Source organism: Aulonocara sp. 'chitande type north' Nkhata Bay, linkage group LG10, assembly GCF_057382095.1.
Source record: "Aulonocara sp. 'chitande type north' Nkhata Bay isolate Kocher_YH1m ecotype deep benthic linkage group LG10, A_spYH_male_GT1.1, whole genome shotgun sequence".
Lineage (NCBI taxonomy): Eukaryota > Metazoa > Chordata > Actinopteri > Cichliformes > Cichlidae > Aulonocara > Aulonocara sp. 'chitande type north' Nkhata Bay.
The window spans coordinates 7,560,188-7,574,832 of record NC_141353.1 but is presented as its reverse complement, the minus strand read 5'-3'; the positions used below and the strand labels follow the sequence as shown (position 1 = coordinate 7,574,832).

Sequence of the window (14,645 nt, the reverse complement as noted above, 5' to 3'; positions counted from 1 at the left end):
GCTTAATATGCAGTCACTGACCACTTTATCACATCTGTTCAGCTACTTATTAAGACTAATAACTAATCAGCTAATTTTACAGCAGCAACCTAATGTATTTAAGCATGTAGTTATGATCAAGACGACTTGCTCATGTTTAAACTGAGCGTCAACATGGGGAAGAAAGATGGTTAAAAAGTGTCCTTGAATGTGCCGTTTGATGGTGCCAAAAAGGCTGGTCTAAGTAGTTCAGCAGCACTGTAATTTTCCCACAAAGCCATCTCTAGAATTTACAGAGGATGGTCTAAAAAAGAGAAAGTATACAGTGAGCAACAAATAGCAGCAAATGTCTGTGTGAAGATTCTATGTTGATACCACAGGTTAGAGGATGGCCAGAATGCTTCAAGCTGATTGAAGGCAACAGAAACTCAAATAACCACTTATTGTAACCAATGTGCAATGCAAAAGAGCATTTCTGAAAGTGCAACACTACAAACCTTGAAACAGAACAGTATCAACTGTTCAGGCTAGTTGTGTTGGCATAATAGGGGGATATTGTCTTGGTACACTTTTGGCCCCTTAATAGCAAATTGAGCATCTTTCAAATGCCACAGCCTAGTTAAGTATTTTTGCACACTATGGCCATTCCTTTATGATGATTAAGGCTTTTCTGTGGTCCAACCTGATACTGTCAAGGTCCAACTAATGAAGTGCCCCGTGAGTGAATGTGGTACTTCTAGTTATTATTGTCTTTTTGTCTGTTTTTTTTTTAATGGTATTTCTCTTAACTCCTGCTCTTCACCAGGGCACGAAAGTGCTGGTTGAAAATTCGGACAACTACACTGTAACTGCCATCAACAGAAAGGATACGGGTGAATACAAATGCTCACTGGTTGACAACGAGAAAGTGGAGGCCTCCCAGAACATTGTTGTTAGTTGTGAGTACTTATGACATAACCAGAGCTAAAGCATACTATAACATAACAAAGGACCAAGGACAAATGACTGTGGCAGAACAAACAAAATATAATGTTTCCCACCTGGAGTGAACATTTTTTAATTCCTGTTTATAACAAGGCACTTTGTTTACTGATGCTTTTGGGTTGTGTTTTTTTTAAATATGTTTCCAGCTAAAATAATATCCATAAATTTAAAATATTCAGAGGTACAAATTAGCTTAATCTACAGACATACTTAATCATCACTGATTAATTACACTGAATGAGTATGAATATGTTATTCTAGTGTTATTATTGTATCATTATTATTATCCTATTATTACCCCACACACCCAGCCATCCATGTGATGCAAAAGAAAATATGAATCATCAGATCTGGCCACCTTCTTCCTTTGCTCCATTGTCCATTTCTGATGCTCACGTGCCCGTTGTTGGTGCTTTAGGCGGTGGACATAACCCTAACTGGTTTAGAACCAGAATTAAGTTTTTCAGCAGTTTGGGCTATAGTAGCTTGTCTGCTGGACAAGGTGTAAAAACAGCCACAGCTGAAGTTTAGGTGCTGTTTTAACATTGTCCTCTATGGGCAAGGTGGATGGGGGAGGCTGCGCTTCGGTGACATTTCTTAGAGAGAACCATAAATCTTATCTCAGTGAGGATGACACTGGATGAAAGAGGACAACAATTTTTCAGACTACTCTCCAGCCTCAGTCTTTACAGTTGGTAATGTCAACATGCAGTAGTGGGAACATTCAATGAAAAATCTAATTCTTCATAAACTTAAACTGTTACTTTTTGAAAACCGTAAAAGATATCAAAACACAGAGTAATACCTGAAAAGTTAAAGGTCTTGGGGCCCATTAAAAGTTTTGCGTTTTTCTCTAGCTCAAAGTATGCTGAAGTAGTTAAGTTTCAATGTAGGGTGGGTTTGAAGAGGATTTATTTTTTTTAAAAAAATCATAAGAAGTTTAAAAGTTACAAAAAAAAGTAATAGCACACCTCACCAGAGGAAGCTGAACATTTTGGTATCAGAACTTTTTTTGTAGCACAAAGTATGTGGAAGTAGTTAAGTGCCAAAAATGTGCAGCAGGATAACAATCATGTGAATGCTTAAGAGAAAGTTGGCAAATGGCGACACGGTGAATGAATACTATGAATATAATTAGAAGGTGAATCAATAGAGAGTGTGCTTTGGATAGCACAGGATGATTACACTGTGAAATAGACGTCATCTATAAGTTTTCAGAAAACAGGTAACAGGAACAGAAAATGACACTTTACCGCAGTGAGAGCCAACAGACTGAATCAATGGCAGTTTTTTCCTTTGGCCTAAAACGGCCAAAATGAATGAAACACTGTGCTATCACACTAAAGAACAACAAGTGCTATACCGTGATAAAATAATAAATAAACAGTAAAGAAATACATTTTTAAAAATTAACAGAATTGAACTTACTTGACTCTTTTTTTTCTGTTGTATGTGTTGCCAGACCTGGACCTAAGTCTGAGTCCCACTGGAGAGGTTGTGAAGAACGTTGGGGAAACCCTGTCTGTGAAGATAGAGAAGAGTACCTCAGGTGATGCTAAAGAGTTATGGAAAAAGGTAAGGACTGTGTGAATACATTGTTTTTCAGAAAAGAGGCATTTAAAATATTAAAGTAAATGAAATTGTTTGCAAGAAAAGAAGACATTTTCTAACTGCGTCTTTGTGTAATATGGCTGTATAAACTCCATGTTAGCTTCATGATATTGAATTTCCACTTAAGCTAACATTCCTGTGACCTTGAACAAGAGCAGTGACTAAAGAGTAGAGAACTATTTGATATCATCTGATTTACATATCTATTACCTGTCCTTGGTAGGGCCACATGCAAAGGCAGCTGAATAAGTAAAACTTAACCAAATTTGGTGATAAGCAAATGTATATTTTGCTGTTTCACTTACATTAGAGTTAAAGGTCCAGATTATTAAAACATTGACTGTATGTGATGCTGCTTTGCAGAATGGAAAGATGGTGAAGAGACCAGAGTTTAGTAATTTGACCTTTGCCGATGCTGGAGACTACATCTGTGAAGTTTCACTGACTGGTCTGACACGACGTCAGAGCTTTCAACTAGTCATAGAAGGTGAGGAAGAATGCAGTCTTCACACACATTGATACTTGGCAGGACCACTTGGCTTCATATTTTAATACACAATACTGGGGTCGCTGTAGCTCAGGTATTAGAGCAGGTCACCTACTAAATGGAGGGTTGGTGGTTCGATCCCAGTCTACTGTTGATGTTATTGTCACTGAACTTATAGCTTTGAGGCTTCTTTCATAAATTCTCTTGAGCTTTATACCCGATGCACCTTCACTGTAAGATTTACAAGGGCATAACAACTCAACAATGTTTAGTTTGGTTGTCTGAAAAAAAAAAACTATATGTTGTAATATTTTGTAAATTCAATTATGTTGCATGGTCTGATGCCAAAGATAATAATGTAAAAAAGAAAAATAATGTGTTTGTATCAGGAAAGCCTCGGATCACCAACCTTACTAAATATCGTGCTGCTGATGGCAAAGACACAGTCCTAACCTGTGAAGCTGAAGGAGTACCAAAACCCCAGTTCCAGTGGAGCGTCAATAACCCAATAAAGGTAAGTGTTGTCATCGTGTTTTAGTACCTTAAGCACATGTCCAGTTAGACAATGGAGAGAGTATCAAAGGGTGGGTCGATCCCTGGCTGCTCCAGTTTATGCAGCTGTAAGATAAAAGGAATAGAAAAGTAGCTTGTATGAACTCCTACCAGAATGATTTTGCTCGATGGGTTTACTGTCAGATTTATTTACAACAGCTTGTGCTGCACAAAGTGCTTTACAAACTAAAAAGGAACTAAATAAGGCACATGCATGACAATGATACAATAAAAATATAAGATCGAAAGAAAAATACAATAAGATAATAAAAACAACTAAGAACAACAATGACTCGAGGCTATTAAAGCAAACAAAAAATTGTTCAAGTAACATGTTCTAGAAGCCAGTCCAAAAAAATGTGTCTTCAGTAGAGATTTAAAATTTTCCAGTGTTTGTGAGTCTGGGACCTGCCACAGAGAAGTCTCTGTTGCTACAAGATTTAAGTTTAGACCTTGAAGTGGATAACATGTAGTCGAAACACGTTCAGAGACATTAGTTGGAAGGTATGGCTTTACCTTGGCTAGCTGTCTGAGATGGGTAAAGCTACTTGACTAGTGACTACTGAACTCAACTGCCTACACAGTTTAAAGGAACCATGAAAGTACACATCAAGGTTTTTAACATTTGTCTTACAATGAGCAGATAAAGGGCCCAGAGTACTGTCGATATTTACTAACAGAGATGCCAAAAATAACCATTTCTGTTTGGTTTTCATTTAGTTTTAAAAGATTTAAGGACATCCACTGTTTAGCGTCTTTAAGGCAATTAGTCTCTTCAAGTCATCTGCAAAACAGTAAAATAAAAGGTTATACTATGAAAAAATAGACCCCAGTGACAACATACCGGGTCAAACAAGGCTGGACCCAAAATTGACCCTTAATTCACCCATAATTAAGAGGGGCTATTTTTGAGCCATGTTCATATAAAAGGTCCTTCCAAATAAGTATGACTGAAACAACTGAAGAACAGATCCTTTAAGGAGGATATCATGGTCAACTGTGTCAAAGGCTGCTGCCAGGTCCAACCACAAGAGGGCAGCAGGTCTGCCAGAACCCACAGTTAATAGAATATCATTAAAAACCCCTAAAAGTGCTGTCTCAGTGCCGTGTAGTAATCTAAAACCAGATTGAAAAATTTCAGAGATCCCATTAAGCCTGCAACTGTGAGTAGACCAATTTCTCTAAAACATTTGAAAGAAAGGGGTGCTTTGAAATTGGCCTGTAGTTAGCCAGAACAGTTGGGCCCAGACTGTGTTTTTTTTAAAAAGGGGCTCACCTATAGCGTCTTTAAAACATGATAGGGAACAACCTGTAACAAGGCCAGTGTTAATTAATCTCTGGATATAAAGACCAGTAATATCAAAAATATTTTTAGTACACTTAAAAATTAATTTAAAATATCAGAAAATCCTTGATGCTTTCACAGCTTAAGTTAATTATCCCAGGATCAAGAAATGCGACACAAAATTGACACACTATTAAACCATTAGGTGCTCGTCTTTTAGGTGCTGATCAAACTTAAGAAAAGTTCTGGTCATAAAATCTGAAAACTCTTGGATAAAGTGCTTATAATTGTGCAAAGGCGCAGGACTATTCAGGTGTAGCTCAAAAAGCTGGATTTCGAAACTTGAGAATGAATAATCCTGCACTGCTTTATGGCAACGGAAATGGGTGTTGAACACTATAGCTAAACCAGCACCACTAGGTCTGAGGGAGGCTGAAGAATGAGCTGGAGGAAGAAAAAGCAACAGACTTGTCACGTAGAAGCCAAGTTTCTGTCAAAAATGGAAAATCCAGCTGCTGTGACTTTAAGTCATTTAATACAAACATCTTGTTTGCTGGTGAGCTAGCATTTAATAGAGCCGGGAAGGGTGCAGACGTTAAAGTATGAGCAAGGGTGCGAAGATTTGTGGGATACATGCTATGTCCAGAGGACCGAAGCTGCTTAGGAAAACGCGACACAAAAGTGACACACTATTAAATCGTAGTGTGGACCAGCTGATCCAATGGCGTGGGATCTCTAGGGGCAACAGGCAGAATCCATCTAATAGTGTACTCATCTGGTCTAGTTCCATAAGAAGCACAGAGATGAGCCCTGATTCTGGCGAGTGTACTAGCCAGCTTTTCCCGTTTCCTTGGGTGCTTCTTCCAGTGTGTAGCATAAGGACATGAGGATCCTAGGACATTTTGAGATATTATATATTGAAAGGAAGAGAACTAACATCATGACACCATTATGTAACTGACAAAGAACATAGAAAATATCCTGTAGAATAGTTAAGCCAATACAATGTGTTGTGTGTGTGCCTTCAGGAGGAGAGCTCCTACATCAATGGCAAAGTGATTCATAAAATCACCATAGTCCCCAAGGAGAACTTGACTATCACTTGCAACGTCAGTAACCGCCTGGGACAACATGCCGAGACAATCAGTGTTTCCTCTGGTAAGTTAATGCTGTGAACTACTTAGTTGGTTGGCTTTATTTTATACAGACGTGAGGAGTGAGAGAGGTGTGATAATTCTGTGCAGTGGATAACTAAAGTCAAACAGGTTTGAACAGACATCTTCTCAATATCTTTTAAATTCCAGTACTGTAATGCTGCTTGAAGAGAATCTATCAGTCTGTACTAGCCTAATTAGGCAGCATTTATAATCCAATACCAGCTAAAATTCAAGCTGGTCCTGATCTCTTACTGATGTGTGATGTGTTTCTTAATCAAAAGTAGTGTATTTCAATCTATACCTTTGTAATGAATACAAGACATCAGATTTAATGTTCTTATTGTTTGTTATGAAGCTATATCTATATACAAGAAATAAAAGACCTGAAAAGTCAATAGATATATTCAAGAAAATATTCGATTAACAATCAAAAGCAAATATGATTGATTGGAAAATATTAATACAGCTGCAAAACATTCTACAGTTTTGTTATCTATCTTATGCATTAAATATTTAAAGTTGTATTTTTATTTGCACCACCCATGTCCTTCAATGTGAAACTTTAATGTTTTCCTTTCTTTGAGAGTATGGTCAATTCCTTTATTTAAATGTAAATTTCTACAAGTTATTTAGATCTGTTATCAACCGTAGTAGTTATTTGCTGATTTAAACTACTACAGAATGTGTTTATATAAAACTTGCACTTACAATTAGTGGAAAAATCTTTGATTTCCTATTCTGAGACTACATTTGGCCAGCCCCGTCTCCGTTTACATCAGTGCAGAATTTTGTTTGGCTTTAAGAAGAGTGTTTAGACAAATGGTGTTGGTCTGTTTTATTTAATTTCTTTTCTTTATTTAGTTCTGATATATTCATTTTTCATTTCAGTTTTTAAGGAGGAAAATAAAGGAAGAGGTAAGTGATTTTGATTTTCTGTGCTATTACCTAATTTGACTTTCTTGAAATACATAAGAAATTATACATAATTGCAAGTTTAACTGCTCAATGTGGGTTCTGTGATTAAGCCTGGGCATGGTTCCCATGCCCAGGCTTAATCATCCAATTTAGGGTCAAGGGGGTCCTTGTCACATGTATTATAGGGCAAATGGTAAACAGGTGTCCAGTCAATCACAGAAAGAGAGACAACCATTCATGCCTATGGCCAGTTTATAATAGCAAATTAACTATCCCATCACTTTTGGCTATGGCAGAAGGATTTGAATTCAGGGCCTACATGCTATGAGGCAACGGTGCTAACTGCTGCAGTGCTAACTACTGCACTGTGTTGCTGGTTATATTATAAGATGCCTATTCTTTTCTATTCATTATTCCCTTAATATATAATGCATCTTTAGGCTTTAGTGCTTTGGTGTTATGAAATGCAACATTCCACTGTGGACTGCCATTATTGCCGTCTTGCAATCTAAACAGATTGTTTCATGTCACTAAAGTAAATGTGAACAAATCTCAGAATTATAAGCATTGCATAAAACAGTAGACCTATCTGATAAAATTGCATTGCTTGAGCAAAGAGGATCTCTGTAGTTCAAGAATCATTGTGAATATGCTAAAGAAGACACATTATGTAGTTTTATCACAGCTCAACTTGTTTGTGTGTGCATGTGAGCGTATGTGTGGGCATATGATAATTTTAAGCTGAAGCTGTTTGGTGCTGTGTTTACAGGATCTCGAGAAGATCGGGACCAAGCAAAGCTCATAGGGGGTGTTGTGGCAGGGCTCGTCCTAGTTGGTATTACAGTGGGACTCATCTGCTGGCTCTGCAGTAAGAAATCAAGGTATTGCCCACAGTGCAGTGACTCACAGGGCAGGGTCAAAGTCATTCTGTAGGTGCATCATAATTTTATATTCCTATTTTCACCACAGACAAGGAACCTGGAAAACCAAGGAGGAAATAAATAGATCTCATGAAAACGAGAAACTAACGCCCATTGACTGTGTTTAAAAGGCACTAGCTGAAGAGGTAAGCATTTGGTTGTGGAAAGCACATGTGCAGTCAGTTTTAAAGGTAAATGGTTAAATTAAAACCTAGTACAATTCCATTCCATGTCTCATTTCTTTAGGTTTCTCTAAGTTTGGCCATCTGCCCTATCATTTTATCTTAGGAGGTGGATGATGGACAAATAGCTTTTGAAAATTTCCCAAGCTAAACTGAGCAAGAAATTTTAAACATGCTTTTGCAAACACCCTAGTTTTATTTTGGATGCTTGCATATTTTACTTTTCATGAAAGCGAGAAACTACCAGGGTCAAAATTATTAGCCTCCCTTATGTTCATAGCTACGTCCTTTCTGACTGCTAACACCGTGCAGTCATTTGCAGTTTTCACCAAGTCTCACACATGTCTCCTGAGCAATCCCAGGCTGTTCTGCTTTGAATTTCTCAAGCTCCTCCACATTTGATGTTCTTACATAGCGGACCTTGGTTCAGACTTTTAATGGGATTCAAGTAGCAGCTTTGTGCAGGCAGACAGAAACATTCGCTTTGGTCTTCTGGATGTAGTTCTTCAGTAGGAGCGACGTACGTTTTCAGTCGTTGTTGTGTTAGAAAAAAACCAATGACCAGGACCCAGTTTTGCTACTGACTGCTTTAGGTTTCTTTCAAAATTTTAACATATCCCTCTCTCTTGAAAAATGAGATTTTCAATCTCAATGAGATTTTTTTACTTAGATAAATAAAGGACTAATAAAATAAAAATTCCCAATGATTCCTTCCACCTTAATAAGATTAGCAGTTTTGTTTACATTATCAAGGACAAAGGATTACAGATCCACTGCACAGCCAACTCTATTGAGAACTATGTGCTTGCTATGTGGTCTTGTATACATGTTCAGAGGTTTATATGTGAAGACCTATTCACACGGGTTAGTTGCTGTATCCCACCCTCCCAAGGTGTGTGTCATAGGTAACATAAGTGAATTAGATATGGAATAAAATACATCATATATATAGTCCTTACTGTCTTTTGCATCGCTAAGAAAACTGTCCTTGTGAACTGGGAAAAAAAGACAAACTTTACAAATGAACTTACAGACTACTTTAATAGTACAGTTTAGAGTCAAATATTCAGTCTGTTACTGTTCTTATTGTCTTTCCTTAGGGATTAATAAATTAAGCTGATTGCCTGTTCTGATTGGAGAAACACATTGGAGAAAATATCTGCTTCCTCAAAAACAATTAATCCCTAAGGACATTATGTGGTTACAGTGTCTTCAAGAAAATTAGACTGCATTAAATTAAATAATACAATATATTACAAAGTTATGAGAAATAGCTCTAATGTATACAAATAGCTCAATTATAAATATCCAGAAAATTACAAAGATATATATATGTCAATTAATATAGATTGACATTTTATTTTCTTATTTTCACTGTAAATAAAACGCATGTAACTATTGCACTGTGTACTGTGAATTAGATGGAGTTGCCGCTCAGTAGATTTGGGTAATCTCAGTCTCTCACTGAACATGCTCCTCTCTGACACTGCCTTAAGGGAGTCTGGAGAGACAAATGTTGCAGGTTTTTATTGCTGGACATGGTGCTTACTGGGTCCAACCTGGGCATGGTTGCTGGCCTGCTTCCTTTAGGGTTGTGGCCTGCGGTGCCCTCTTCGTGTTGCACTGGGGGCTCATTTAAAATAAATAAATAAATAAAGTTACATTATTTACAATACATACTGAAAAATAACTAATCTAGGTCTTCTAGATGCAGAAAACGTGGTCACACAACAATACACAGTGCACAACAATACACTACACTAAGTTGTAGTGCCTCTTCACCTCACTGTGCAATACCTTTTGTGCAATACTTTTGTAAATAGTCAACAGTGCAATAGACCTCAATACTTGAAATGTGCAATTCACTTGTATTTTTATTTTTTATTCCTATTTATTCTATTTATCCCCTTCGTATATTTTATTTTTATTGTCTCTGTATTATATATATGTGTGTGTGTGTGTGTGTGTGTGTGTGTGTGTGTGTGTGTGTATATATATATATATAATATTCTGTAACTCTGTAACTTCTGTCGGTGCTGTGCTTTTTTGGAAATCGAATTTCCCAGAGGAACCCACCCGAGGGATTAATAACGTTCTATCTTATCTTATATATCACAGCAGTGGCTTGTGCTATGGCTCAATAACATTTTTTTTAATCTGGAAGGATTAATCATACTGACCTTAGTAATTTTTTTTCTAAAATAATGCTGCTGCTGTTGTGTGCCAATAGAAATACATTCTTTTCTCAAGAAACTATTATTTTTAGAATTGCTATGTTGGTATGTTTGTAGTTTAGATCTTGGTTTTAAATGATTTTCTGACTGCTGAGTAGTTACAAAAAAAAGAGACTGAACTGATCAGAAGCGTTTGAATATTTGTTTGCTTTCAGAGGTTAGATCTGATTCAGCAAAACAAAATAGTTATATAAATCTGGATTTGCTGAATCAGACCTCAGTCCATCCTTGTGATATATTAAATTCAATTCAGTTTAAGTACTAACTAAAATAAATTGATATAATATTAAATAGATATTTAATATTCCATGTAAAAATATTACATTCACATGAGTAAGCACTTTTGCAAAAGTGGGAAGGAAAAACTCCCTTTTAACAAGAAGGCATCTCCGGCAGAACCAGGCTCATGGAGGGGCGGACTGCCATGATTGGTTGTGTCTCATATTGGAACTTCTGGTTTAGATAGCTCTACGTCTGTGAATCATTGTCCACGATAGGGATTTAAATCAAATCCGTTCACTGTTGTGCTCTCTAAGACTGTGAGTTTGGAAAAAGTGTTGGTAGCATTAGCATCCTCCTGTGCCTAAGTGAGAAAGAGTGACAGGAAAGCTGCAGGAAAGAAATGATGTCTTACTGTTGTCTGTGTAAATCGGTTGGATATTCTTCTGTCAACTAAGCTTCTGTGTGTAAGCTTCTACTTTTTTTTTGTGGATCTGTGCAGACAAATATAAATTTTGATGTACCTCTACATCATTTGCAGTCATCATTACTAAAATACATGTTCATCATATTTCAGTTTTGGCTGGCTTGACACGTTTCTCCCATTACTTTAGGTTATTGCTGCACGACACTACCAACTGGTCATCTGCTGTGAGCTTGAAACTTTGTTTATACTATAAAACTATTTGTTTCTACCTACTTTTGTTTGAACAATTGAATTCTGACAACCAGCCCAACACCAACAGAACACCTGTTGGTGTCCTTCTGCTCTATGGATTTCTCCTTTGGTTGCTACCTACCCATAAATGGTTTCAGAAGGATTACACTAAAGAGACCCGCTACAATCGACTAGCTCTGGATCTTTTTCAGCTCAGCCAGAAAATAGCCACGCTGGAAAGTTGGATTTCCATCTTTCACCAAAGATGGGAGAATGAACTGCTGCTGGACTCCCTGGAAAAACCCACCCTGTGTCAACCCACCAATACTTCTGTCACTCCCTGCAATTGTTCATCTGTCAAAACAAAAACACAAATTAATTCATCAATAAGCGGCATGTCAGCACAGCTGATACATTCATCAGGGAATTTTCAAAGTGTACATTACCATTCCTGTTATCCTGTGATGAAATGATGGACAACTTCTCTAATACAATTGCTCATGTTATTGAGATTATTGCTCCTGTAAAAACTATTGATATATATGGTCCACCAAAAGCACCCTGGAAAAATAGTGAAAGATGGCAAAAAACACTGCAGGAGAGTTGAGAGAAAATAAACTACAAATTAATTAATTTAGAAATCTATGAAAAATGCGCTATACTGCTAGAATAATTAAATTAACCAGAAAATCCTATGTCTCCCAAGTGATCAACAATAACCAGTCAAATTCTGCTTTTTTTTTCATCCACTGATGAAGTATTTTATCCCTCCAAAACCATGCTAACTGAATTTCCTTCAGTAAATGAGTGTGATGAAATTAAATCATTTTCTAAATATGATAAACGGCTCTCTCCACTCTGGTAAGCAATCATTCTGGTGACAGTGGGAAGGAAAAACTACCTTTTAACATTCAGAAACCTCCAGCCGAACCAGGCTCAGGGAGGGGCGACCATCTGCCTGAACTGGTTGGGGGTGAAGGGAGGCGATAAATGCTATGAAGAGAGTCAGAAATTACTAATAACTAAAAATTAAATGCAGAGTTGTGTATTAACACACAGTAAATAAAAAAGGTGACTGAAGAGGAAACACTATGTGCATAATGGGAATTCCCCAGCAACCTAGACCTATTGCAGTCTGAGGCCTCAGATCCAGCCCTAACTATATGCTTTACAAAAAGGAAAGTTTGAAGCCTAATCTTAAAAGTAGAGATAGCATCTGTCTCCTGAATCCAAACTGGAAGCTGGTTCCATAGAAGAGGGGCCTGAAAACTGAAGGCTCTGCCTTTCATTCTACTTTTAAATACTCTAAGAACCACATCCACAGTCTGAAGGCTATTTTAAACTGAATGTGCTGCATAAAAACAACAGAAAATTCAGGTTTTTCTGGATCCAAATTTGTTGTGGAACCTTGGCATAATTTTGGATAGGGATCTCAATTTTGATAATGCCATGAATAAGGTTAATGCGATTACTTAATTATTCTATTACTTCACAAGCTCTCAGTGGTTTGGGCATCCAGTATATCTCTAACCCAGTCAGACCTCTTAGGTCACCAGGTTCAGATCATTTAACTGTTTCCAGAATCAGATCTGAGTATGCTTAAGGTGCTTTTAGGTACTGGGGTCCTCTTCTTTGGAACAAGCTACCTGCTCACCTGATCAGTTACATCTGTGTGTAAATTCAAAATAAGACTTCATCATTGTAGGCCTGTGTAAATAAAGAGGTTTTAAGTGTTATTTTGTTTTGCTTCATTCAGTTTTGTTTTATTCTGTTTAGCCAATTTATTTATTTTTTTACTGTGTGAAGGCATTGTAAACCTACTGTTTAATGTGTCCTTATTTTCTGTGTTAAGCAAATAGTTCATGTAATGAAATGTAGCAGCCTGGGATCGAACCATAAGTCTTCCAATTAGGAGATGACCTACTTCCACAGACACCCCAAAATATGCTTTTAGTTTGAATAAGCCTATTTTTTGCAGACTTGGACCCAACTGGGTCTTGGCTCAAATCAGAACAGATTTGGACTGAAGGTGGGGACAGCAACTGAACACTGGAGGGGGAAAAGATGAGAACTACAACCAAATGCAGCCAAATGCCTCAGCAGTGTGGGCTAGACCCAGCTCACTCATCTTGCATGTACTTCCTTATTTTTTTTCTTTTTCTATGTGTAGAATTATTTTTATTTTCATTTAGTTCAGTTATTTATATTTAGTTATATATATTTTCCCATTTGAAGTGAACTAGCATGTAAGAATTTCATTGCTGAGCGTAACCACTGTTTTCCAGTGTATGTGACAATAAACTATTAATTCTTGATGGAGGAGGATTTTAACTTGTTTAACTGACTGACTTGACTTCTTCTGGCTTTGACATTACATGGAAGGACACTACAAGAAGATGGACTGAAATCTGCAGTTTTCTTCCCACATCTTTGGAGTGAACAATGAATCCACGAAGAAGCCATTAAAAGTCGTTATTTTTTACAATTACTTTGAATAATTATAATGTTTTAAGGCTGTAAAACCCCTCACTACACACTTTATACGCTTTTCTCAGACAGGCATGAACATTTTCACATTTTTCTCTCTTGTTTAAACACTCTCAAAGTTCAAACCTTCGTAGAAAAATAAGTCCAGTATTATAGAATGAAACAAGGGGCAATTCTTGTCACGGACCCGGTGCCGGGGACTCGGGGTTCGTGAACAGTGTGGACCTTTATTGTTATTAGTGTATTGGATGTATGTTTGCTGCGCTGTGCTCTTGTGTTCCATGCTGGTGTGTGTGTGTGTGTGTGAGGCTGGAGGATGAAGGACAGCCACCTGCAGGCCTGATGGGTGTGGCCCTGCCAGCTGCTGGTCACGCCTAGCTTACCACACACCTGCTTCTGATCAGGATCGTCGGGGGAGCTACTTAACAGAGCGATGGAGCTTCCTCCGGCGCAGGATCGTTGAGTTAGACTCCATGTCAGTGTTTCTAGTGTTGTTAAAGTGTATGCCTGCCGGAGTTGGTGCCATAACGGCTGTGTCTGTGTTTTTCCCCAGGAGGACAGCGGAACACAGGACTGCAAGACACACAGGGTGTGTGAAGGCACAGGGGCAGAGAGCACGGGATACCAGCACTTGGGAGAAGACACGTCACGGGAGTCGAGGGAGCACTTTTGGAGATTTAATGTGTGGTGTACAATTACCTCACTGTAAATAAACCCGCTGTTCATTCCATTAAGTCTGCGTTTTGGGTCCTTTCTCCTACATCCCCCACGGTCTGCCCTCCAGACCGTGACAATTCTAGGATCAGAGCTGTTCCTTCCTGGAATAAAAAAACATACATATCCTAATCTTAATTACTGGGGGTGGATAATGAATGATGCTCATAGTGAGTAAAAAGTGCATGACTGAGTACATTTTTTATGGACAGAGATTCACTTTTAATGTGTAAGTATATTAAAATAAAGATACAAAAAAAT

General features: G+C 37.7%; 1 protein-coding gene across 2 annotated transcripts in view; it reads left to right on the top strand.

Moving 5' to 3' along the window:
* The window catches only part of alcama (activated leukocyte cell adhesion molecule a), a 38,241-nt gene extending 23,900 nt beyond the window's left edge, over nt 1-14,341 (top strand). Inside the window, exons 8-16 of one of the 2 annotated variants that reach the window (XM_086307961.1) lie at nt 785-917; nt 2,426-2,538; nt 2,938-3,061; nt 3,451-3,575; nt 5,927-6,056; nt 6,944-6,970; nt 7,740-7,851; nt 7,940-8,036; nt 14,224-14,341. In XM_086307961.1, coding sequence (XP_086164087.1) covers nt 785-917; nt 2,426-2,538; nt 2,938-3,061; nt 3,451-3,575; nt 5,927-6,056; nt 6,944-6,970; nt 7,740-7,851; nt 7,940-8,018 — 843 coding nt within the window. In that variant the 3' untranslated portion in view covers nt 8,019-8,036; nt 14,224-14,341. Of the gene's footprint in view, nt 1-784; nt 918-2,425; nt 2,539-2,937; nt 3,062-3,450; nt 3,576-5,926; nt 6,057-6,943; nt 6,971-7,739; nt 7,852-7,939; nt 8,037-11,139; nt 13,499-14,223 lie in introns of those variants that run through there. The other variant, XM_086307958.1, reaches the window with a different exon arrangement.
* Nucleotides 14,342-14,645: the final 304 nt, after the last annotated feature.